We start from the raw sequence: 24,463 nt of genomic DNA on the forward strand, positions 1-24,463 counted from the left end.
AAATGTACTGCGATTCTAGGAAACAAAAATACAAATAATAAATAGAAATCCATGTTATTAGCAATTCTGTAACCAGTTTGGCCCTAAATATAGCAGTCGGTTTGGGGATTTAAGGTTTGATGTCTACTTCTTAAGGCATTTAAAACACTGAGAAGGTGATAACAAGACTGTTAACTTTAATTAAATATTCAGGATAAATTTTGATTAAATAAGTTTGCAATTAACAGTTAAATACTGAGGGGCATCTAATGTACTAAACTAGTAAGTTTTACTTTATTAGTTGTACAAACAATGTAAATATTGAAGAGTGTTGGCTGATGGCAGGAGAACACCAACTGCCCAATATACATAAAAGAGGAAGAACAGGACCTTCAACAGGATGCACTCAGTTATGGATACTCCTGTCCACACACAGCATGGGCAGAATTTGGACATACTGGACATCAAGGAGTTAATCTGCTGACTGGGAGGCAGGCTATACTTCCTGACCCCCTGGGCAGCCACCCTTAAAGGGTCAGCTTTCCACCATACCACCCAAGACCCTCAGAACACACAGTTCACACTCGCAGCTGGGAATACACCCTGGGCAGTAAAGCACGCAGACGCTGACGCAGCTGGGCCATCCTGGCCTTAGTCCCGCCAGCGGTGTCCACACTGAGCGTTGCAGCACTTGTAAAAGGTGGTCATGGGCTCATCTGCAGAGCGGGTCTGAAGCTGCATGAAATAGGCTCGAGGATGTTCACACTTGGGACATGGCTCTGGCAACGAGAAGAACAAACAGTGACCCACGTTTACTAAAAAAAAGAAATGATGCTCATGATCAACATGCTTGTTATAAGTGGACGTTTCGTGAAACACAGCTGCAGACACTCCCCAGTTCGACTGGTATCCCTCGCCTGGGGTGCCCTGCAAGGTTTTCCTGCAAGGGGCTGTCATTCCCACTGTGCTCTCACAACTGAGAGCACAAACTGTGCTCTCACAACTTGTGGTCTTGATTGTACTTTTTTCTTTTTTAATTTTACTTTCACCGAGATTTCAATTCAAGAACCTCGCTCTTAATGAAAACTCCTTCAAACACTCAGACACCATTTTGGTGTGTAATTCACCTCCCAGTGACAAATTCTGCCTGTGCAAGATTTTTCACAGAGCAGATCTGGATGGTCCTCTCTGGGGTAAAAAGACAGTACTAGTCACCCTAAGCTCCTCCTCCTCTCTGGACTGGTCGTGCTGGGCTCTCTTTCCTTCCTTGGTCACATCTGTCGCTATCAGAAATGAATCAAGACTCAAATCCTTACTTAACGGAATATTTAGAGCAGTTTAATATTATCTTTGACTTAAAAAAAAACTATATTAGAACAAAATCCTTAGACTGATTTTTTAATTACTCCAATCAGCATCACTATGAGGTCACCCTGAGACTTTAACTCAGGTCTGAATTACTCCACAACAGCTTGTGCCAATACTGTTTGCGTAACAAACACATCAGAGAAGAAAACAGTTTCTAGTCTCAGAAGCCCACTTGATACATCACAGACTCTGCTATGCAGTGGCACAGCCAGCGGCCTCATCCTTACCCACAGCTCTGAAACAGAAAAGGTTTTCCCTCTCACCTGCAGTAGAGTCAACATTCTCCCAAGCAGCTGCTCCACCAAGCACATCATCCACTTCTTTCAGCTTTGGATACTTCCGATTTGTTACCTAACAAACAACAAACAGCAGGTCTTCAGACTCTCCCAGTAAGTGAACAGTACAAAGCCGGGTCACCAAACCATGCCTTCAAGTATCACCCCAGACTCTGCTTCCTGCCTTCAACACGAAGGGAGGAATACTAAACGAAAGCACAGTTCCTGCTGTCACAGAGCAGGAATCTCCATGAGAATCGGGAGGATCAACAATTGGGATGATCCAATAAACAAGATTCTGTGAGGACTGGATGAAGCAACAGAGCAGGAAGGGGGAAATGGCTCTGGCGTGACCTTTTTGTTCTCCCACCTCTCCAATACTTGGTCACTGAAATAAAAGATCCAAAGACGACTAAGGCCAAAGTGGAGCACTTGGCAGGGTGGCCCAGCCACTCTTCGCAGGCAGAGGTTTTTCTAACTATTCTCCAAGTTTTACCAGCCGTCCTTGAAATGTCACCCTTCACAATTTCAGACTCTTAACTCCCACAACACAGCTACATGGTGGAGCAGTATATAAACATTAAGAATGAGGTAACACCAGCGTGCTCTACTTCTAAAAACTATTAAAGGTGTTCTAAAAAGGAAAGACGCAATATCGATGGAAAGTAACGAGTTATAACACAGTATGTACCATTCCGTAATGAATATCCAATATATTCCAGATGTTCAGACTAAAATATAAGAGCGAGCAAAAACTGAAAAATGCTTGCCCTCCTACAGCGTATACCCTAGTGTTAACAAACAAGGGGCACAAGTAAATTGTAAACCGCAATGGAAGGCAAACGAGTCCTATTAAAAAAATAAGATTAGGAGAAGAAAGGCGAGGTGGACAAAGAGGCTGCAACTTTAAATAATCCTTCGGGTAAAAGCACGAGCGACGAGTGACACGGGTACCGAGGGGAAGAGCGACCCGGGCGCAAAAGCTCTACACAGGCCCCGGGAGCAGTGCGTGGCTGGCGGAGAGCCTCAGGGCGGCCGGCAGGGCCCGCAGGACGCCGATCCAGGCGGGGAAGGAGGCGGGGAAGGCCCGGGTCGCGCGGCCGCCTCGCGAGAGCGTGGGCCTCCGCGCCGCGCGCGCCCACCTTGCGCGTGACGTTGTGCACGTAGGGGCAGGTGTTGCATGCGAAGCGGTGGCAGCGCTGGCCCTCCTCGACGATCAGCCCGTTCCCGCAGCCCGGGCAGAAGAGCAGCATGGCCGCCACAGGCCCGGCGCTCCCGGCAGCGCCCGCGGCAGCACTGCGCCGGCGTTCTGAGCGCCCCTTGGTCCCCGCCCCGCCCCCTGCCAGCCCACCAATAATCACGCCGCCTCCCCGCCCCCAAGTACAGCAGTGGCCGGCCGGCTCCCAGTAGCTCATCTCTCATTGGTCCTCGAATGGCCCCGCCCCCGGCGCCCCGAAGGTGGGGATATAGGAGCGGTCCCGGCGCCTGCGCGATAGCCTCTGTCGCGTGGAGCCGCTGTGCGGGCGAAGCCGGCTGGAAACCCGGCGCCCTGGAGGAGCCGCGGGTCGTGGCGCGGCCAGAGCCGCAGGACGACGAGGAGGATGAGGAGGAGGCGCTGCCGCACTCCGAGGCGGTGGACGTGTTCCAGGAGGGCCTGGCCATGGTTGTGCAGGACCCGCTGCTCTGCGACCTTCCGATCCAGGTGCGCGAGGGCCGCGTCGTTCCCCCGGGGTGCGGACGGACCCTGGGACCGCTGGGGGCTGCAGCCTCGGGAAGGCGTTTCCGAGCGTAGCGGAGCGTCTAGGCAGAAGGCTCCTGTCGGGCCTGGAGGCGAACGAGGCTCTGGCCTCGGGCTTGAAATTTAAAGGGGTGCCGAAAAACCGACTAGTTAGGACATTTGACATGTCAGCAGTGTTTTAAAAACAACCAAAAGTTGGTGTGTAGAAGCCTGGGGTAAACAAAAATAATGTAATTTTCAGACAAAAGATCAATGTTTCCCAGTTTTCCGTTCTCCTCAGACTTCAGGAAGGTTCTGCCTAACTTTATAGACGCTGTCCGCTTGTCTGCCTTTGTTGTTCGGGGTGGTGAAGGGAGCTCCCACCTCCATCCTTGGTCTTTTCCAGGTTACTTTAGAAGAGGTTAATTCCCAAATAGCATTAGAATACGGCCAAGCAATGACAGTGCGAGTGTGCAAGATGGATGGAGAAGTTATGCGTAAGTACTGCCTTCCCCCTCAGGCCAAGCAGTCTGAACCTTCACAGGAGAGGATGTTAGCAGGGCTGGTGGGTGGAAACTCCGGGCTGTGCCCAGGCCTGTTGGGCACACCCACACCTGCCCAGACTTGAGCCTTGAGAAGTAACAGAGCTCATCAGAGCTTCTGGGCTCTCCTCTTGACACCTGACGCTGGGGATCTTCTCCTGCTTGTGCAGCTGTGGTTGTAGTCCAGAACGCCACTGTCCTGGACCTGAAGAAGGCCATCCAGAGATATGTGCAGCTCAGGCAGGAGCGCGAGGGAGGCATTCAGCACATCAGCTGGTGAGTGGAGCCTTGGCTCCTCCCTCAGCCCTTCTTGGGAGACAGGGAGGACGTGCTGGACACGAGCGAGCCTTTTCATCCCCTGGGCTCTGCTCAGGATGCGGCCTAGAGCATCGAGCTCCCTGTCCCGAGCCTTTAAAAAGGGCAGGTGCTCCTGTGCCTGCGGGCCCTGTCCTAGCTGCTCCTCCTCTGCATTACCACGCGGGCAGCTAGGTAGCTGCACGTGGGGACACCTTAGGGCATGCCCAGTGTGTCTGGATGCGGCTTCCCTGGTTAGAGGAGCTGCTACCAGCCCCTCGCCTGGGTGCTCTCAGCCTCCTGAATCACCCTGCTTGTGGTTCACTGAATTCCCATCTGTAGGTCCTACGTGTGGAGGACATACCACTTGACCTCCGCGGGAGAGAAGCTCACAGAAGACCGGAAGAAACTCCGAGAGTAAGTTCAGGCTCCGTCTTGAGCTACAGGGAGCTATCTGATCTGTGGCCCTTTTGTTCCCCAGGCCCTGCCATAGGGCCGGGGTTTCCTCCAGAGGCTCTTAAGAAAGGAGGGGTCTTAAATCCATTCCTGGGGAGTGTGTGAGACCAGGAGAGTCCCTGACTGTCCTGCAAGGAACTCCCTGGAGACCTCCCTGCCCGGAGGACAGGAGGCAGAGGAGCTGTGGCAGTTCAGGCTGCAGAGCCAGGAGAGAGGGTTTTGAGTGTGCGTGGCTGGGGAGCATGGCCCTGCCCCCTCCTCACCTCCCCAGCACTGCGCTCTTCCTGCCTGGCCTCTCTCATCCCACACAAGCCTCGGAGGAGGAGTCACAGCTGGGCCCTTCTGTAGGCTGGACTCTGCCTTTCCTTCTCTTTCAGTTATGGTATCCGGAATCGGGATGAGGTGTCCTTCATCAAAAAGCTGAGACAGAAATGAATCTCCAGACTTGGACAGCTGTGTGTGCGGGCAGCTGAGCTCTTCCCTGGCAGAAGGAAGCCTTGGGCCACCGTGCCCTTTCCCCAGACGGGTGGGAGAGAGCCTGACCCCAGCTGGACTCGCCTGGCCTCTTAAATGAACCCTGATCCCAGGGCTGTGGGCCTGGCCCTGTATACAGAATAAACCCTGTTTTCTTTGAGGTTTGGAAAGTCATGTCCCCATAGTGGGGCACAGGTGGGGACCCTGCCGGCGGTCACACTGTTGGGATGATGTACCTGAGCCCTTGGCCACCACCCTGCTCCCCAAGCCATACACACCTGTCCTGTCATCTCTGCAGCGAGGAGGAAGTAAAAGCAGAGTGCCGGCTCTGTCTCTACTTGTGGGAAACAAGGGCGTCTGAGCCCAGCCTGGTCAGGGCCTCCAGCTTCAGCCCATGGGTGCCTGGCTCCTAGGAAGGGACATGGCCTGGATGCCGTGGGGCGCTTCCAGGTGTGTGTGGGGAAGTGTGATATTCCTGGGTCCTTGTTTGTCACTTCCTCGTCACTCTGCAGAAGGGGGACAGAGTGTGCGCACCTGGCCGAGGACCTCCAGGGAGATGGACCTGACGTGAATGCCCTGTTCTGGCAACTTGTGGGTGGGAGGCCTGGGGCCTGGAGGATGTCCTTCCACAGCGCCCAGCTGGAGACCAGAAAGGAGGCGGCAGCTCTGGTTGAGTTAGTGGCAGCTAAAACGCTCCCGGTCTGTTTATTGGCCACATGAGGTGGTCGTCAGAAGGCTAGTTAGAAGGTAATCTCGGGAACTAGTGTGATAAATGCCCGGAAGCACGAGGGGTTCAACAGCAGTGAACACGGCAAAGTGTGTGGGAAGCAGGGCTCCTGGGCAGAGTCCCGAGCCGCAGGCCTGGCTCCAGCCACGGGCACACGGCCCCAGCGCCCGCCAGCTCAGTGGAGCTGAGCATCCAGCTCGTACTTCTCACAGAACTTGTCAGTGAAGGGGATGCAGGTGAGGAACTCACACCACTCGCAGCGGACAGGGTAGAAGTAGAAGAGGACCACCAGGCCAGCCAGCAGGCCCAGGAAGACCAGCTGAAAGACGATGATCTGGCAGCGCTTGCGGTACAGGTCGAACTTGCCGAAGCTAATGTAGGGCAGGAAGGCAAAGGAGAGGAAGAGGCCGCTGATGAAGCCTGAGATGTGGGCGAAGTTGTCGATCCAGGGCAGCAGGCCGAAGGTGAAGAGGAAGAGCACCACGGCCAGCAGCTTGAAGAAGGCGCGCCAGGGCCGCGCCAGAATCTGCCAGCTCTGGAAGAGCTCCACGAAGAGGCAGGCCAGGATGCCAAACTGCGAGCCAGCTGGGCCCACCTGGAGGTGCAGGTGACCCTGAGCCAGTGGGCCGGGGCAGGCCGCCCGCCACCCTCCGTTGGCCCAGGGTAGATCAGGACAGGAGCCCCAGGTGGGACAGGGCATGGCAGGGACTCGGGTCTGCTGGACCCAGTTCATGCTGGGCAGCACGTGGGGGGCAGCCTTACCTCTGCCCGGTATGGCAGGAAAATGGCACTAGCCAGGTTACCAGTGACGCCACTGAGCAGGTAGATGATGGCTATGCGGTGCCAGCCCGCCAGCTTCTCCAGGTCTCGCAGGACTGTCATCTGGAAGCAGACGGACACCAGGCAGTGCAGGACCCTGTGGGGAGGGGGCACTCAGCAAGGAGCACTGACCAGCTAGTCCTGGGGTCCCTGGGACCACCTCCTCCCCCCAGCCCCCACAGCCCACGTGGTGTCACTTGCCCAGCGTGCAAGAAGAGGGACAGCCACAGGCGGTAGAACTGGTCAGGCACCTCGGGGTTGAGGAAGGGCAGGAGCCCACACACGTCGTCCATGCAGTGCACCTGTGCAGAGTGACCGTGAGCACCCGCCACGGCCGCAGCACGCGGAGGGACCCTCCCCCAGAGGCCTACCTGGGAGCAGAGTGTGGCCTCCTCGTGGAAGTAACCCCTCATGAAGTCACAGTACTCCCGGGAGGTGATCTCACACCTGGAAGGTCAGGCCAGAGCTGGGAGGACTCCCAGGCTCAGGTTTTGGCCCCACTCGCCCACCTTGTTGGCCTGGATAGGTCCGGCCCCTTCCTCACCCCACGCCCCCCGGGATCCTGGGTCGTTTTGGACTGGATATGGGAGCAGGCCCAGGGCAATGCTGTGTGTCCAGGACTGGGGCAGCCCTACCTGCCCTTGGTGCCGATGCAGCAGGGCCGGCCCGTGATGACGCAGTCCATGTGCGGGTGGTTGGTGTGGTTCCCAGCACTGCTTTTGGTGCAGATCTGGGTCACAAATGGGGATGAGTTGGGTCAAGGTCACCCCTAATCTTGGGCCCCACACCACGCTTGGTTGGAGCAGAGATGGACAGGCTCCTAGGGTAGGAGACAGGCCCCTGTTGGCCTCAAGCAGGTCACAAACCCTGGGCCTCAGGGCATCTGTCAAATTGGCATGATGTCACTTGACTTCTTAAGGCTCCACCTGGTTCTACTTAGAAAGGGAGGCTGTAGTGGATGGACCGGCTGGCTGAAGGCCAGGGCAGAGCATCTGAAAACGGGGTGGTCCCTCGGAGACCTCTGGCATCACTGATGGGTGAGATGTGGATTCCTCCCCAAGACAGTAAGGTGGCTCCCGAACAACCCCTCCACACCAGCTCACCGGCCACTTGGTGATGTCATCTGGCCACTCATGGGGGTCCTCAGAAGAAGGCTCATCACACACCCTGCACGAGCCCAGGTGGTCAGACCTTACTCTGAGCCCTTGGCTTAGCACCCTCCCGCCCTCCTGGACAATAAGGAGACAAATTATACCTCCCTCCACCCCCACTCCCAGGGGAGACATGGACGAACGGAGGTAGGGGGCGCAGCAGGACTGACCTGGGATCCTGGTGGCAGACAGAGCCGTACCGCCTCTTTTGGCCAGCAAGGTCTGGGGCACTGGGATGCAGGGGCCACTTCACCCACACTGCCAGCGTGGACTGTGGGAGGACATGGGCTCAGCCCTGGTCTGAGCCCACCGTCTCCAGGGGGCCAGGATCAGAGACCCTGAGCTCCTCCCTCTGGTTCTACACACCCGCGTGCCCTGCAGCCCCTCCATGAATTTGCACTCGGGAAACTGCTCACATGTTGGGAGATTGTTATGAGTTCAAGAGCATAGTTCCTATTAGCTTGAAAACAGAAACCACCCGTAGGCAACTGGTACAAACTGGGAGCTCCACATTAGATGATAAAAACTTGGATGAAGTTGTTTAAAATTTAGTGAGAAAAGTAAGGCAATATCACTTACATAAACTTATGACAGGTGCCCCAAAACAAGATGGAAGTGAGAAGGCCACACCCAAATTAAAAACATGCAGAATTCCCTGGTGGTGCAGTGGTTAGGACTTGGTCCTTTCACTGCCAGGGCCTGGGTTGGATCCCTAGTCCAGAAACTAAGGTCCCCCAAGCCCTGCCGCTCGGCCATTTAAAAAAATAATAAAATTAAGGACACACAGTCTGCAGGGGGAGCAGCCAGAGGTGGAGGGATGGGATAAGAAGGAAAGACTGAGGTGAGGGGCCTTGCACAGACGGACGGCATCGTGTGCTGAGAACCAGGGGTTTAGGACAACTCAACCAGCTCTGCCTGAGTCCCAAGGAAACGAGGTGCAGACAAGGGTGCGAGCTGAGCTGTGGGCGGGCACTCACCGAGCACTCCTCCTCCGAGGTCTGCACGCAGCCTGACCGGTCGTTACGCACGCAGCAGGCCGAGTGCTTCTCGCGCTCGCGCGCAGCATGGATGAAACTATGCACCTGCGGGTCCTGGCGCATGCACGGCGAGAACTTGGCACCCAGGTGAATGAGGGCCTCCTGCGGGGAGGACGATGCAGCTGCGGCTGGGCCTCGGCGAGCCCAGGGCCCCGCCCCGCCCTGCCCTCACCGGGCCCCGCCCCCGCCCCGCCCTGCCCTCACCGAGCTGGGCCCGATCCAGAAGTTCTCCTGTTGCACGTACTTGACATTCTCGTAGACCCCACGGTTGCGCAGCACCTGGGAGGTGGAGAGAAGATAAGACGGAGCTCGGTCGCGCCCCCTCCCGTCAGAGTGGGCGGGAGGGAACCCAGACTTCGCAGAGCGGGGCCAGGAGGGCACCCGGAGGGCGCCGGGGCTCACCGAGTCTACGGTCTCGTGCTGTGAGAAGCCCACGGGCGCCACGCCATAGATGCACACGGCTAGGATGGTGACGAGCGAGTGCACGAAGGTCAGCCAGTAGGTGAAGAAGGGCCTGCGGAGCAAAGCGTCAGCAGAGGCGCCATCCCCAACCTGGAGCGCCCGCGCCCACCTGGAGCCATGCCTGCCCTAAACCCCTCCCCTCGTGGCCTACCTGTGGTCGTCCATGTCCTCAATCTGGCGTTTGACATAGCTGTCTATTCGCTTGCGGTAAGTGCGGTTGGTTAGCCGGCCCACCATGCCCAGCCCGTACGGCCGCTTCTCCCTGGCAAACAACTTGCGCACCGGCATCGCGATGCGCTGGCCCCGCCGCTGCCCCGCCGTGCTCACCACCTCCTGCCGCAGCCGCACCTTGGGCTGCGGGGCCGCTGCGCCGCCCTCCTTCTGCTTGCGCCAGCCACGTTCCAGGGGCCTGGGGAGGGAGGCACTGTCACCGCCAGCCCCAGAGTGCCCACACGCTGCTGTCCATCCCCCGCGGGGCCAGGACAACCCTCCGAATCTGTCCTGCTCCCATGTGTAACAGGCTGAAGTCAGGCCCTCCGAGCAGAAGCAGAGCGGCCCGAGCCACTTTCGGGATGGCAGGCAGGTGGGGTCAGACCTACATCTGTGAGTATTAACGACGCCACCTCTTCGCCTGCTGGATCCTCTCCAGGCTGTGGGCTCTGGGACCGCCAGCCTTCTCCAGGGATGAGCAGCCCAATTTGAATGGTGCCCAGTCCTGGGGCCCCCAAACCTAGTTGCCAAGCTGGGTTCCCAGTCCATGAGATGACCGCCCCCGCTCCGGGGGTCCCCTTGGGTGTCATGCCTTGGAGCAGCTGCTCCTGACAGCCTGGGGGCTTTTCCCCCACGGAACTCGCAGGGAGGCACTCACAGCATCAGGTGGCTGCGCTCCAGCTCGCTGCGGTCCAGGGCGCCGCCCGTGAGGTCCACCTGCTCTGGGGCTCGCTCCCAGTCTTTAAGCGCTGCCTCCGATGGGGACTCGAACACCTCGTCCGGGTAAGTGGACAGCTCCTCGTGGAGGACACCTTCCTGAGCAAACACGCGCGGTCAGCGTGGGAAGCTTAGGCAGAGGGGTCAGGGTGATGGCGCCAGGCTCTTACCCGAGCAAAGAAGGACGTGTCCAGCTCGTCAGGGAAGTCAGCCGTGTCCTCTTCCAGGAAGCTGGCAGGAGTGAAGCTTCGGCGCTGGGCGCGGCGTAACGTGCCATCCCTAACCGAGCGACCCTGCCAGCGAGGGAGTAAGCACGCGGCTCCGTGTAACCCACTCGCCCCCAAACCCCACCTGGGCCCCTGCACCCACCTTCACCAGCGCAGCAGCTGCCCGGAAGCTCATCTTGGCCACCGACTCGCGCTTGCGCCGCCGCGGGAGCCGGTTGAAACCGGAGCGGGAGCTGGAGAAGGAGCAGAGGGAGGCGGCACCCGGCGTGACGGGCGTGTGCGGGGCGCTCGGGCCGTCGGCGGCATCATCCGCCAAGCGGAAGGCCCGGCCCCGGGCCAGGGGGTCTACGATCTGGAGGAAGGGAGGAGATGCCAGAGTTGGGGCTGGGTCTGGCCAAGGGGGCTCCTTCCCCACCCCAGATCCCACTGTGGAGAACACAGCTGCTGTTCAACCCCCCACCCAGCGGGCCCCTGGACAGCTGAGTGGGTTCTGCCGCAGCCCAGTGCACCCAGGGCCCCTTCTCCGCCTGCATTGTGTTACAGCACTGTCCATCCCGCGATGCTTCCGGTCCAGACGCTGGCCAAGGCTCAGTCCCAGGTCCCTGTCTTCCCTCAGGAGCCCCTCATCCCAGAGAGCATCTTAGGTGCCTTTACAGGAGCATCCAACCACCATCCAAATCCAGGAGCTCCCAGGGGACCGCCTTTGCTCGGGCTGGCTGTGTCCCCAGCCCCGCCCAGAGGAGCTGAGTGAGGGGCCCATGGGAGGGCATACCTTCTGCATGCCCAGCTGGCACGGCCCCACGTACAGAGGAGGCGGCGTCTCAGTGCTGGTCAGCGACACGTTGTCCTGGCTAGGCAGGTCTAGCTCGCGGATGACCTGGGGCTTCAGCTTCCCGTAGCGCTGGCTGCAGTGGCGGATGCTCTTGCGCTGCCACTTCTGGGTGCTGTCACTGTCCTTGCTCACTCCAAACCAGTCGGCCGTGCCCCTGCCGGGGAAGGAACTCAGCAAGGGTGCCCGGCAGTCCCCTCCCCCGGCCCGGGCCTCAGAGGAGCTCCCCCTCGGCATGCCTGCCGCAGGCCTCCAGACCCTCCAGGGGCCCAGGTGGGCTGTGGCTGATCAAGGGGAGAAGAGGGTTCTGGCCCTGGCCACCCCCGCACAGTCAGCCAACTCCAAACTGCCACCAGAGACGGCAGGCCTGGGTGAAACGGGTGTTTCACACAAGCCCTCTCGCCATCCTTGAGGCAGGGATTTCTGGAGAGACACCGAGGCTAGACAGAGGTCAGATTTCAGCCAGCCGGAGCATGGCCATGAGCAGCAGCTGGGCCTGGCACATGGCAGGACCCAGGAAGCGGGTGCCGCAGCCCCGGGCAAGCTGCCCACGGCCCTCGGACATGCAAGCAGAAATGCTGCTGCGCCTGCCGTCAGGAGCCCTGGGGACACCAGCAACGCTGGCAGCTCCGGGGGCACACAAGCCATGCTCACGCTCGCGGACGCCAGCACACGCCTGCCCTGCCCACGGTACCTGAGCAGGGACCGAGAGAGACGGGCGCTTCGGGAGGGCCCTGCGGGCAGCGGGGGGCCCAAGGGAGGCAGAGTGTGGATGTGCCCGGAGCGCACCCGGCGGCTGTCCAGGGCCAGAGCGTTGGGTGGGGAGACAGAGAGGAGAGAGGAGGTGCTGGGGGCAGAGAAAGGAGCAGGCAACCGCAGCCAGCCCCAGAGCAGGGGAGCGGGGATGCAGGATTGAGAAGGTCCCCGCCCCGCTCCCAGCCCTGCGGCCCGAAGGGACCCTGTGTGCTGCATCTGCCCCAGGGCCCCACCCGCCCCAAGCAGCCAGGACAGCCCAGTACCTGCGGATGGTCTGTGTGATGGACATCTGGCGCTGTAGCACCGGCCGCCGGGGCTCCTGGTGGGGCGAAGGGACGCGGGCGGGCTCGGCCGGCATGCTCACGCTCCGCAGGAATGCCTGGCGTCTCAAGGGCTGGGCAACGGGGTCCCAGTGAGGGCACTGGACAGGCTGGACCCGCAGCCCCCGCTGCCCAGGGCCTACCTGCAGGAAGCTGGGCTCCTCTGCTGCCGGGGGCACCACGGCCGGGATGTCCAGCTTCAGCCACGGCGGCTTCTTGTGCTGCAGGCTGCTGCTGCTGTCCCTGCGGGCCTCGCCCATGGTTCAGGCAGACTAGGCGGGCCTGGGGTTAGGACACAGTGCTTTACTACTGCTGTGGGCCTGGGTTCAATCTCAGGTCGGGGATCAGGGATCCCAAAGCCATGCAGCACAGCCAAAACACAACACGGACAGGTCTCTGCGGGTCCCCAGGCCCAGGCCCGGGAGGTGGGAGGGTCAGTGATAACCAGAAGAGACGGCCCCAGCACAGCTCAGCACCCACGGGCTCACTGCCTGTCTTGACGTCTCAAGACACCACCGGGCACACACTGGGTCCCCAGACGACAGACATTCATGTGACAAACAGTTCAGGACCCACCATGAGCCACTCACAGGTGCTCAGGACTCACTGGTGGACAGTGAGAAAAGAGGAATCCAAAACAAAGTTCCTGCACTGCTGGAGCTTGGAGTCCAGACAGACAGCAAGCCAACGTGGACATACAGTGCGCTAAAGGTTGCAAAGTGTGACGGGAATAAAATAGCATGTGCCAGCTGCCTGCCTGTGAGGAAGCCTTTCGTCAGAGTAAAGACTCGCAGCGTGATCCAGAGAGCACGGCCACGGGCAGGCTGCTCCCCACACAGGGGATGGCCGGGGCAGAAGCGTGAGGAAGCGCGAGGGCTGAGAAGCCAGCCTGGTCTGTACACGGGGCGAATCCGAGGGTGGACTTCAGTCTCCTAGCCACCACGACAGCTGCTCCAGAGACGGAGGGCCCACTATGTCCACGACAGGCTGCAGGGGCCCTCCCTCTCTCTGAGGCGGGACCACCTGGTTTCCCAGAGGCCGAGGGTTCCTACAGCCAGGTGCTTGCATGCGTGCCAAGTCGCTCTGGTGTCTCTTTGCGACCCTATGGGCTGTAAGGAGCCAGGTTCCTCTTTCCACGGGATTCTCCAGGCATACTGGAGTGGGTTGCTGTGCCCTCCTCCTGGGAATCTTCCCAATCCGGGGACTGAACCCACGCTTCTTAAATCTCCTTCATTGGCAGGGGGGTTCTTTACCATTAGCACCAGGCGGGAAGCCAAGGGACCTCCTCCTGAAAACCACCTAGTGGAAGTGCTGCTGTCACCACCAGGGGGCGCCACACACCAAGAAACTTAAGCAAAGACGCTCCCTGGGGTCTCAGACCACACAGAATCTGCCACAAGGCAGGAGGCCAGGGTTCCAACCCTGGGTGGGAAGATCCCCTGGAGAAGGAAATGGCTACCCACTTCAGTCTCCATGCCTGGAGAATTTTTCTATGCATAGAGGAACCTGGCAGGCTACAGTCCACGGAGTTGCAAAGGATCAGACACGACTGAGCAACTAACACTTGCACTTTGCTCAGCGCCACCCAAAGCGCCTACAAACAGCAAAAGTAGTGGAGGTGATGGAATTCCAGCTGAGCTATGTCAAACCCTTAAAAATGATGCCGTTAAAGTGCTGCGCTCAATATGCCAGCAAATTTGGAAAACTCAGCAGTGGCCAAGGACTGGAAAAGGTCAGTTTTCATTCCAATCCCAAAGAAAGGCAGTGCCAAAGAACGTTCAAAGCGAAAGTCCCTCAGTCATGTCCAACTCTTTGTGACCGCATGAACTATACAGTCCATGGAATTCTCTAGGCCAGAATACTGGAGTGGGTAGCCTTTCCCTTCGCCAGGAGATCTTTCCAACCCAGGGATCAAACCTAGGTCTTCCGCATTGCAGGCAGATTCTTTACCAGCTGCGCCACAAGGAAAGTCCAAGAATACTGGAGTCGGTAGTATTCTACCCACAAACTGTGGAAAAATCTTCAAGCGATGGAAATACCAGACCACCTTACCTGCCTCCTGAGAAATCTGTATGCAGGTCAAGAAGCAACAGTTAGAACTGGACATGGAACAACAGACTGGTTCCAAATTGGGAAAGAAGTATGTCAAGGCTGTATATTGTCACCCTGGTTATTTAACTTATATGCAGAGTACATCATGCAAAATGCCAAGCTGGATGAAGCACAAGCTGGAATCAAAACTGCAGAGAGAAATATCAATAACCTCAGATATGCAGATGACACCACCCTTATGGCAGAAAATGAAGAAGAACTAAAGAGCCTCTTGATGAAAGTGAAAGAGGAGAGTGAAAAAGTTGGCTTAAAGCTCAACATTCCAAAAACAAAGATCATGGCATTTGGTCCCATCATTTCATGGCAAATAGATGGGGGAAACAATGGAAACAGTGACAGACTTTATTTTTGGGGGCTCCAAAATCACTGCAGATGGTGACTGCAGCCATGAAATTAAAAGACGTTTGCTCCTTGGAAGAAAAGCTATGACAAACCTAGGCAGCATAGTAAAAAGCAGACATTACTTTGCTGACAAAGATCCATCTAGTCAAAGCTATGGTTTTTCCAGTAGTCATGTGTGGATGTGAGAGTTGGACAATAAAGCTAAGTGCCAAAGTATTGGTGCTTTTGAACTGTGGTGCTGGAGAAGACTCTTGAGAGCCTCTTGGACTGCAAGGAGATCCAACCAGTCCATCCTAAACGAAATCAGTCCTGAATATTCATTGGAAGGACTGATGCTGAAGCTAAAACTCCATTACTTTGACCACCTGATGGAAAGAGCTGACTCATTAGAAAAGACCCTTTTGCTAGCAAAGATTGAAGGCAGAAGGAGACGAGAGAGGATGAGATGGTTGGATGGCATCACCAACTCAATGGACATGAGTTTGAGCAAGCTCCAGGAGTTGGTGAAGGACAGGGAGGCCTGGCGTGCTGCAGTTCATGGGGTCGTAAAGAGTCAGACATGACTGAGCGACTGAACTGAACTGACCCTAAGCTGGGCAGGACCCAGGACACAGAGCTGAGGGCTTGATTTGGTCTACCCCAGCCTAGCCATGGGGCCATGAGGCAGTAGCCACATAAGCAGGGCTCCTTGGCACTTACTTCCCTCTTCACAAATCGGCACTTTTCGGACAGGTCTGCTTCCCTGGCCCCAGAGAAGAATCACAGGGCCTGGAAACACTACACATGGACATCACCAGGTGGGAAACATCGAAATCAGACTGATTATGTTCTTTGCAGCCGAAGACAGAGAAGCTCTATACAGTCAGCAAAAACAAGACCTGGAGCTGACTGTGGCTCAGATCATGAGCTCCTTATTGCAAAATTCAGGCTGAAATTAAAGAAAGCAGAGAATACCACTAGGCCATTCAAATATGACATAAATCAAATCCCTTATGATTATACAGTGGAAGTGACAAACAGATTCAAGGGATTATATCTGATAGACAGACTGCCTCAAGAACTATAGACAGACTGCCTGAAGAACTATGGACAGAGGTTCGTAACATTATACAGAAGGCTGTGATCTAAACCGTCCCAAAGAAAAAGAAATGCATGAAGGCAAAGTGGTTGTCTGAGGAAAGTAGATAGAAAAAATACTGAGAAAGAAGAGAAGTGAAAGACAAGCAAGACGAGGAAGGATATACCCACCTGATGCAGAGCTCCAAAGACAGCAAGCAGAGACAAGAAAGCAATGCAAAGAGATAGACGATAACAACAGAATGGGAAAGACTAAAGATCACTTCAAGAAAATTGGAGATATCAAGAGGACATTTCATGCAAGGATGGGCACAATAAAGGAGAGAAATGATAAGGACATAACAGAAGACAAGATTAAGAAGAGGTGGCAAGAATACACAAAAGAACTATACAAAAAAAGGTCTTAGTGGCCCAGATAATCATGATGGTGTGGTCACTCACCTACAGCCAGACATCTTGGAATATAAAGTCAAGTGGGCTTAAGGGAGCATCACTACCAACAAAGCTAGTGGAGGTGATGGAATTCCAGCTGAGCTATTTAAAATCCTCAAAGATGGTGCTGTGAAAGTGTACCACTCAATATGCCAGCAAATTTGGAAAAGTGAGCAGTGGCCACAGGACCGGAAAAGGTCAGTTTTCATTCCAATCCCAAAGAAGGGCAATGCCGAAGAATGTTCAAATTACCATACAATTGGCTCATTTTGCAGGATAGCAAGGTAATAAGCAAAATCCTTCAAGCTAGGCTTCAACAGTACAGGAACTTCCAGATGTAGAAGATGGATTTTAAAAAGGCAGAGGAACCAGAAATCAAATTGCCAACAGCCATTGGATCATAGAGAAAGCAAGGGAACTCCAGAAAAACATCTACTTCTGTTTCACTGACTATGCTAAAGCCTTTGTGTGGCTCACAACAAACTGGAAAATTCTTAAGAGATGGGAATACCAGACCACCTTACGTGCCTCCTGAGAAACCTGATGCAGGCCAAGTGGTAACAGTTAGAGCTGGGCGTGGAGCAGCAGACTGATTCGAATTGGGAAAGAAGGGCGTCAAGGTTGCCTATCGTCACCCTGCTTATTTAACTTACATGCAGAGTATATCGTGCGAAATGCTGGGCTGGATGAATCACAAGCTGGAATCAAGATAGCCAGGAGAAATATGAACAACCTCAGATATGCAGATGACACCACCCTTATGGCAGAATGTGAAGAGGAACTAAAGAGCCTCTTGATGAAGGTGAAAGACAAGAGTGAAAAAGCTGACTTAAAACTCAACATTCAAAAAAGTAAGATCATGGCATCCAGTCCCATCACTTCATGGCAAATAGAAGGGGGAAAAGTGGAAACAGTGACAGATTTTATTTTCTTGGGCTCCAAAATCACTGTGGACAGTGACTGCAGCTGCGAAATTAAAAGATGCTTGCTCATTGGAAGGAAAGCTATGACCAACCTAGACAGCATATTAAAAAGCAGAGACATCACTTTGCTGACAAAGATCCATCTAGTTAAAGCTATGGTTTTTCCAGTAGTCATATATGGATGTGAGAGTTGGACCATAAAGAAGCTTGAGCACTAAAAAATTGATGCTTTTGAACTGTGGTGCTGGAGAAGACTCTTGAGAGCCCATTGAACTACAAGGAGATCCAACCAGTCCATCCCAAAGGAAATCAGTCCTGAATATTCATTGAAAGGACAGATGCTAAAGCTGAAGCTCCATTACTTTGGCCACCTGACGGGAAGAGCCAACTCACTGGAAAAGACCCTGATGCTGGGAAAGATTGAAGGTGGGAGGAGAAGGGGGTGACAGAGGACGAGACAATTGGCTGGCATCACTGACTCAATAGACATGAATTTGAGCAAACTCCGGGAGACAGTGAAGGACAGTGAGGCCTGGCGTGCTGCAGTCCATGGGGTCACAAAGAGTCATGACTTAGCAACTCACCAACAACAACAAGCAGAGAGGGTCCTTGCACAATGAGGCCAAGGGGAGCAGGGGCGTTGTGGAGACTCTCACTTTCTCAGCCTCTCAAAGCAACCCAGACCCTGACAGATTCTGACCTGCGGGGTCTGCGGCTCACCCACCGAGGTCGCGAGACACAGCCTCTACTTCCGAGACTCCCTCTCAACTGCCTGGAGAGATACAGAGAGAAGACTTTACGCATAGCAAAACTGAGGCCTAGGAAGGGAAGCTGGCCTTGCCCAAGGTCACATATTCATGGCACCATAACTAGAGACACAGCTGCTACTGGCTCTGCACAGACCAGGGAAGGGACCCCGCTCGAAGCCTCCACCAGCTCGCTATGGACCTGAAGGCAGGTCTGACATGAGGGCGTCTTGACTGAGAACTGGGTTCCTCTGGGGTCTGAACCAGGAGACCAACTCTCAGCGTCCAACTCACACCACCACCCAGCCCAGACTTGCACGGCTGTGGCCAAGCAGGCCTCCCATCCTGGGAGGCGGCGTCCTCGTCATCCACCAGCCCCCCTCCACAGGTCAGGGAGACTGTGAGCTGCTCTGTGGGGAGGACACTGGTCTCGAGCACCAGCGATGGAATCTCAGACAGTGCTGGACACGCTGGGAAGAGAGAAGAAGCTCAGCAGCTGCAGGGCTGGGACGACACTCTGGGTCACCTCCTGAGCCGTGACTGGGCCGGGGCTGCCAGCTGGAGACCCGAGCAGTCAGACCCCTCAAATGGTGCTACGCCCCTGGGGCCTTGTGGGGAGGGGCCAGAAAGGACAGGACCCCTTAGCATATCAGGTGGAGGCCCTGGTACCGTCAGCCTGGCCCTGCCACCCAACCCCATGGCTCACATAGCCTCATACGCTCCTGGTAAAGCTTCTGCGAGGTCCGGATAGGAACCCGCAGGTGGGGTGCCGGGGTCTGACCCCTGCAGAAGCTTCCGCACACACACCCAGAACATCTAGATGCCACAAGATGGTCCTCCACTCAGGAGAGCCAGAAACCCCTGCCCGCTGGTGGGCGCACACCACCACCCACACCTCTGTGACCCTCCAAGGCCCCTCCTCACAGCTGGCTCCCCCAGGACACACATTCTGCCCACGGGGTCACCCTGCCAGGGCCTGGATCCCCCTGGCTTGGTCGGGACCACATCCACACGTGTGCTGTCCAGTCCTGCCACACCAGGCCCACAGTGCCCAGGGCAGGCCCACTCCAGAGCCACGGCTCAGCGACCATCTCAGAGTATGGGCTAACAGGGGCCAGGCCCCATGAAGCAGGGTGACGGGAAATTCCTGAAGATGCCCCTTCACCGGGGCCTGGGAGGAGCTACCATATGACTGGGGAGGTGGTAGGAGGGGGCGGGAGGCACACAGAGGAGCTGGGCACCCCCTGCCCCCACCAGCCAGGGCCACCAGACACAGGAGCCTCTCCCGAGGAAGGCCCCAGCTCCCTCCTGGACACACAGACCTCCGGGTGCCCACCCCCCTCAGCACCCACCGCGTCTGGGGCCAAGGCTGGATGGCGCTCCGGATGCCACACAGCTCCTTGCCCCCAGAGCTGCGGGTTCCCAGCCTGACCCGCCCTGTGTGACCAGTCCCCCCGATCCCCTCAACCCATGCCAAACTCTGGACCTCAAGCGGGTGGGGTTCACAGGCAGGGTTGGGAGTGGCTCCGCAGTGGGCCCCAAGGGCGTGGGGGAGGGACAGGCCCAGGCCGGACAAAGAGTCTGGGCTAGAAGGGGACAGCGCCCGCCCAGAGTCTGGGCTAGAAGGGGAACAGCGCCCGCCCAGAGGAGACAGTGGCGCAGTGTCTGGGCCTCCCCGGGCACACAGGGGCTCTTGTTCCTAGACGGCCCCTGGGGGGTCTCCCTACAGCAGCCCCCTCCACTGCCCCCAGCACAGGGAGAGACCTCAGGCCAGGGAGGGCCTGCCTGCCACGGTCACGGCATCTGACTCACTCCAGCAACACTCACGGCCGCCCCAATGGGCCCAGACCTACCAGGGACTCCCAGACAGGCCCAGGGAAGCACAGGGAGGGACGGCGCCGCAACAGCAGCTCAGGAGCGCGAGGCGACGCTGGGGGGGCTGGGGGCCACCACAAGGCCCACCGTAAGCAGGAACCAGCAAGGCAGAGGGCTAGCGGGAGGGGGCAGGCCCCCCAAGGACCAGCCGCGGCTGATCTGGCAGTGACCCCCGGGGGTCCTGGGCAGGGGCCCGGTAAGTAGGAGACAGAGCGGGAGCCTGGCCTGAGACAGGGTCCTGACCCAGCTCCCTTCTGCCACCTGTAACCCTGAGCAAGCCTGAACCTTCCCCTCTGAAAACCGGAGACCACAGCAGAGCCTGGGACACACAGGTGCTCAAGAAGCAGCAGCTGATTCAGAAATGGCTCTGCCTGCCAGTGCAGGAGACGAGGGTTCGATCCCTGATCCAGGAAGACCACACATTCCCTGGAGCAATAAGTCCACATGCCGCAGCTTCTGAAGAGCCCATGCTCCGCAAAAAGAGCAGGCGCTGATGAAGCCCGTGCATGTCAACAGGAGAGTGCCCCCGCTGGCCGCGACTAGTGAAGAGCCCACGCGGCAACACAGTCAAAAATAAACACATGAAAGTATTTTTTAAAAAAACATGCTGGACCTAAAAAGAATATAATATTGTAAGTCATCTATGAAAGAGAAAGTGAAGTCATGTCCAACTCTCTGTGACCCCATGGACTATAGCCCACCAAGTTCCTCCATCCATGGGATTTTCCAGGCAAGAGTACTGGAGTGGGTTGCCATTTCCTTCTCCAGGGGATCTCCCCGACCCAGGGATCAAACCCGGGTCTCCCACATTGCAGGCAGACGCTTTACCCTCTGAGCCACCAGGGAAGCCCTTAAGTCATCTGTACTTCAACTAAAAAAACAAGGAGCAGGCTGGTGATGCCTGCCAGCTGTGGGGAGCTCCCTGAGGAGGGCCCAAGAGCAGAGCGTATCAGAGCACGGGGCGTGGGATGACCCGGGCGACACCCTTCAGAGAGGCTTGGTTTGGGAAGGTGTAGCCAAGAAGCAGGAGGAGATGGGGGAGAGGTTCCGGCCCACCCAGGCCTGGACAGGCCACAGCTGGGTTAAACCTGGAGCCTTTGCTTTCTCACTGAGGCCTGCCCCGCACACCTGGAGGACAATGCTGACCAGGGGCATCTGGAGGCCAAGTGGGTGGCCCGGCCTCAGGACCAGAACCACAAGCTTGGGGCCAACCCTGCCCCGGGGACCACCGGCCACCACGGTCAGCTGCAGCAAATGGCCCCACCCCAGGATACCCACCCCGACGTGACCCCAGCTCCCCTGCGCGTGGTCCCAGGAGGGGCCAGCTCCTCTGACCTCCCTCTGTGAGCCCTGATCTTTGACCCTCAGTCTCCCGTTTGACCCAGAGTCTGACCCCCAGCCCCAGGTCTCCCTTGGGAGTTTTGACTCCGGTCCCCCACCACGTGCTGCTCTGGTAAAGCGGAAGTGAGCTGGCTCCTCTGAGCATCTTGAGCTCGTCTGCTTCCAGCATCTTGTCGGGAATGACCCTGGGCAGGCCCTCACGCTCCTCACCCCCCGCCAGTGACCCTCCACTTTTCTGTGGAAGATATGAGGTTCAAAAGGGAGCAGGGCAGACCTGAGACCTGGCCCCTGGCTTGCTCGGTGCCCTGTGCCATCCCTAGGAGGAAAACGGATCCCTAAGCCCCAGGCACCCACACCAGCTGTCACCCCAAATGAACCTGCAGGGCACCAGCCAGAACCACAGGAGACTCCCTGCTTTAGAAAGCCCTGAAAGGACTGCCCTGCGAGGGTGATGCAGGAAAGGGGGCATGGCCCTATGACCAGGCGCTGCCCAAAGGCTCGGCAGACACAGATGGCCTAGGGGGTCACTGGCCACCAATTAAAGCCTATGACCCAGCTGGGCCTAACAGGGCAGACGCACCCTGGGACTGGGAAGCACCAGGCTCAGAAAGCTCAGGGGACCCGTCTGTGCCACATGGCCAGCTCCAAGGTAGGGCAGGGACTTCGATATAACAGGTTCTGGGTGTGACAATCTGGTATCTAACTGGACCTTGGGAGTCAAGTTGCAAGCCCGCCTCTATCTGTGGAGTGGAAAGACCCAAATCCCATCAACAGGCCCAGACAGAGGGCAGACGAGCAGCCTGTCACCAGAGGCCCCAGAAGTGCTCCTGGCCAGCCCCACAATGTGCTCCCAGTGCCCACACAGCCTCGGGCTCAGCAGCCCTGCCCAGGACAATGCAGCTGGGGGATCGCACCCTCGAGGCCACAGGAGGGGACGCCTCGCCCCTGAACTCTACTCCTGGAGCAGGAAAGGCTTCAGCTGGCAGAAGCCTGGCACACCTGCCTCAAACCCAACACTGGCTAGCCCCGTTGACCTGTCACAACCCCTGCAGGGGTCCTCTGCGTCCACCTTACAGATCAGGAAATTGAGGCTCAGAGAGGCCGGTCACCACCTGTGGTCACCCAGCCTCCAAGCAGTTGGGCCATGTCTGCCCAGGAGCTGGGGAGGGGGCCATGCCCCCCTGGGGAGGGGCAGATCATCTGGGATCCTCAGGCTGGGGGAGCCAACAGCCCCTCTGAGACCCCCATGCCTCCACCCAGAGCATCTCAACTCAGGGAAAAGGGAGCCACCCTCACACACCCAACCCAGAAAACAAGCAGCCGCTAAGGAATCTGATCCTTGGGCTGAAAGTAGATCCTGTCACAGACACCGAGGTGGGGGAACCAGAGCTGGGGAGGGGTGGGCAGGCAGAGGGAGCTCCTCATATCTGGGGAGAGGAGCTACAGGAGGTGCCCTGAGCAACAGCTTGAGTCCAGAGACCCTGAGAGGGGCCCGGGAAGGCAGGCACGACCTGGGTGATCCTTCTGAACCACGGGGTCCCCTGGACTATGCACTGCCAAGGGCAATGGTTCGCCAGCCAGCCTGCGAATGCTGGACGGGGAGCGCTCTCACTGCAGTGCTCCAGGCCTGGGCCCTCGGTCAGCACTCTGGGAGGGAGCCTGGGGCCCTGGCACCTTTCATCCAGGGTCACCCCGCTACAAGCCCTACTGGTAGCCCCTGCTTTTCTCAAGGAAAAGGACCCAGCTTGCCCAAAATAACTCGGTGGCAGGGGCTCAGCCTCAGGGAACCCTTGGGCCCTGGCCACCTGCTGGGTTGTCCAGGTTGTCCCAAGCTCTGGGTGGGGGCTAAGGGGGCTGGGGCTGGCCCCACCGGGGTGGGGAGAACCCAGAATCTACCTGGGCCAAACCTGAAAAGCCAGTTTCATCCTAGAATCTCATCTGCCAGGAAGTCCCCAGTGGGGGTTGGGGGACCTTTCCCAACACAGAGCTAGGGCCTCCAGATCCAGACCTCGCTCACCTGGATACACAGATACACACCCCCAAACTGCATACCCGGAGGAGAAACTCTGGTCAGGGACAGGTGGGCCCCCAGCAGGGCGGGCAGCCAGGCCCCCCAACCCAGGGTCCTGAGCACCTGGGATCCAGCCATCTCCCCAGCCAGGAGACAGCCTGCTTCCCAGCACGGGGTAGTGGCCACAGGCTCAGGCCCTGGCCTGGTCCTCTTGGCCACCGAGCACAAGGTAGGAAGACGCCTGGCAGCTTCCCGCGTTGAGAGGCAGGATTGTGAAGCTGAAGGTGGGCCAGTCCCTCCCCAAACCCCATCTCCACAGCTACTGCTATTGCGGAAGTTAGTCCCATCCCCAGGGAGGACGGCTGGGACAGCGACGATCCGGAGAAGTCCCACCCAGAAGTCCCACCCTCCGAGCTGGAGTTTCGACTTGAGACACCACCCACTGGCGGAGGCCGGGCAAGAAAGCGTAAAGGGCGGGGGGAGGGTACAGCTCAGAGGCGCCTGGGGACACCCGGACCCCGAGCCCTCCCGCTGCCCGGACCCTCAGCTGTCGGGCGGGGGCTGGAGCCGAGCTGTCCGGCCGGGTCAGGCAGCCGCCCGGACGCGCTAATCCGGCCACGGGCTATTTTTGCGGTCCGCCGAGTTAGGAATCCGGAGCTGGGCCGCCTCCTCCTCGCGCGGCTCGGGAAACTCCGGGAAGGAAAGTCCGGCCGTCTCGGGCGGAGACTCCTCAAAGCCGGGACTTGGCCAGACTCCCGCCGCTCTGAGCGGTTCCGGCGGCGGAGGGCTGGGGACCGGCCCTGGCGCGGCGGACGCCGTCTCGGGACCCACCCGGCCCGCGCCCCGCGTGCAGCCCCGCCCAGCGCGCTCACTCACCACTGCCGCCAGCGCCGGGAGTCCCGGGGGTCCTGAGGGCTGCGGGGAGGGGCTGCAGCCGCCGGCCCGAGGGCGCCCGCGCCGAGTCCCCGCCCGCCCGTCCGGCCCGCCCGTCTGCCGGGGAATGCCATGGAGCGAGGGGCGTGCGCGCCGGGGGCGGGCCCGGCTGAAGGGGGCGGCCGCGTGACTCAGGGCTCAGGAATGCGCGCGGCCCGCCCCGCCAGAGCCACCTCCTCCGGGAGGACGGCGGGGACAACTCTGGCTGGGGGTCGAAAGCGCTTTGGTCGGGGCAGGAGGACCTGGTGGCCCAGCTGGACCAAATCTGATGGTCAACCTCACCCGCTCCCGGACCCGGAGTGAGTCCTGAC

At 58.0% G+C, this 24,463-nt stretch overlaps 3 protein-coding genes across 7 annotated transcripts; 1 reads left to right on the plus strand and 2 right to left on the minus strand.

The window, feature by feature from the left end:
- Nucleotides 1–156: 156 nt before the first annotated feature.
- POLR3K (RNA polymerase III subunit K) lies at nt 157–2,884 on the minus strand. The gene is given in 3 exon segments (NM_001046617.2): nt 157–758; nt 1,611–1,698; nt 2,765–2,884. Coding segments are annotated over 3 exon segments (327 nt in total). The 5' UTR covers nt 2,876–2,884; the 3' UTR covers nt 157–630.
- Nucleotides 2,885–3,109: 225 nt separating this feature from the next.
- SNRNP25 (small nuclear ribonucleoprotein U11/U12 subunit 25) lies at nt 3,110–5,265 on the plus strand. Its single transcript, NM_001166612.1, has 5 exons — nt 3,110–3,324; nt 3,746–3,836; nt 4,052–4,157; nt 4,518–4,592; nt 5,009–5,265. The coding sequence occupies exons 1-5, from the start codon at nt 3,283–3,285 to the stop codon at nt 5,064–5,066; spliced, it is 372 nt and encodes a 123-aa protein (NP_001160084.1). The 5' UTR covers nt 3,110–3,282; the 3' UTR covers nt 5,067–5,265.
- Nucleotides 5,266–5,775: 510 nt separating this feature from the next.
- On the minus strand, nt 5,776–24,221 carry RHBDF1 (rhomboid 5 homolog 1). Of its 5 annotated transcripts, none has more exons than XM_024984958.2 (19): nt 24,096–24,221; nt 17,947–18,018; nt 12,504–12,642; nt 12,304–12,359; nt 11,228–11,441; nt 10,598–10,807; nt 10,399–10,521; nt 10,170–10,327; nt 9,453–9,710; nt 9,242–9,353; nt 9,044–9,118; nt 8,780–8,941; nt 7,973–8,073; nt 7,755–7,818; nt 7,287–7,381; nt 7,023–7,098; nt 6,853–6,953; nt 6,595–6,748; nt 5,776–6,427 (listed from the first exon to the last, which is right to left on the minus strand). In XM_024984958.2, exons 3-19 carry the CDS (start codon nt 12,618–12,620, stop codon nt 6,008–6,010), a joined length of 2,496 nt encoding a protein of 831 aa, XP_024840726.1. In that variant the 5' UTR covers nt 12,621–12,642; nt 17,947–18,018; nt 24,096–24,221; the 3' UTR covers nt 5,776–6,007.
- Between the last annotated feature and the right edge of the window lie 242 nt (nt 24,222–24,463).

This window comes from Bos taurus, chromosome 25 (genome assembly GCF_002263795.3).
Source record: "Bos taurus isolate L1 Dominette 01449 registration number 42190680 breed Hereford chromosome 25, ARS-UCD2.0, whole genome shotgun sequence".
Lineage (NCBI taxonomy): Eukaryota > Metazoa > Chordata > Mammalia > Artiodactyla > Bovidae > Bos > Bos taurus.

Excerpts from the sequence above, each read along its gene's own strand:
- SNRNP25 (NM_001166612.1), top strand. The coding sequence starts at position 3,283 with ATGGTTGTGCAGGACCCGCTGCTCTGCGACCTTCCGATCCAG. Across the intron at positions 4,158-4,517 it reads GGCATTCAGCACATCAGCTG|GTCCTACGTGTGGAGGACAT; the intron begins GTGAGTGGAGCC and ends TCCCATCTGTAG. Across the intron at positions 4,593-5,008 it reads GACCGGAAGAAACTCCGAGA|TTATGGTATCCGGAATCGGG; the intron begins GTAAGTTCAGGC and ends CTTCTCTTTCAG.
- RHBDF1 (XM_010800790.3), bottom strand. The coding sequence starts at position 12,620 with ATGGGCGAGGCCCGCAGGGACAGCAGCAGCAGCCTGCAGCACAAGAAG. Across the intron at positions 7,819-7,972 it reads GTCTGCCACCAGGATCCCAG|GGTGTGTGATGAGCCTTCTT; the intron begins GTCAGTCCTGCT and ends GGGCTCGTGCAG. Across the intron at positions 6,749-6,852 it reads TCCCTCTTCTTGCACGCTGG|GGTCCTGCACTGCCTGGTGT; the intron begins GCAAGTGACACC and ends CCCTCCCCACAG.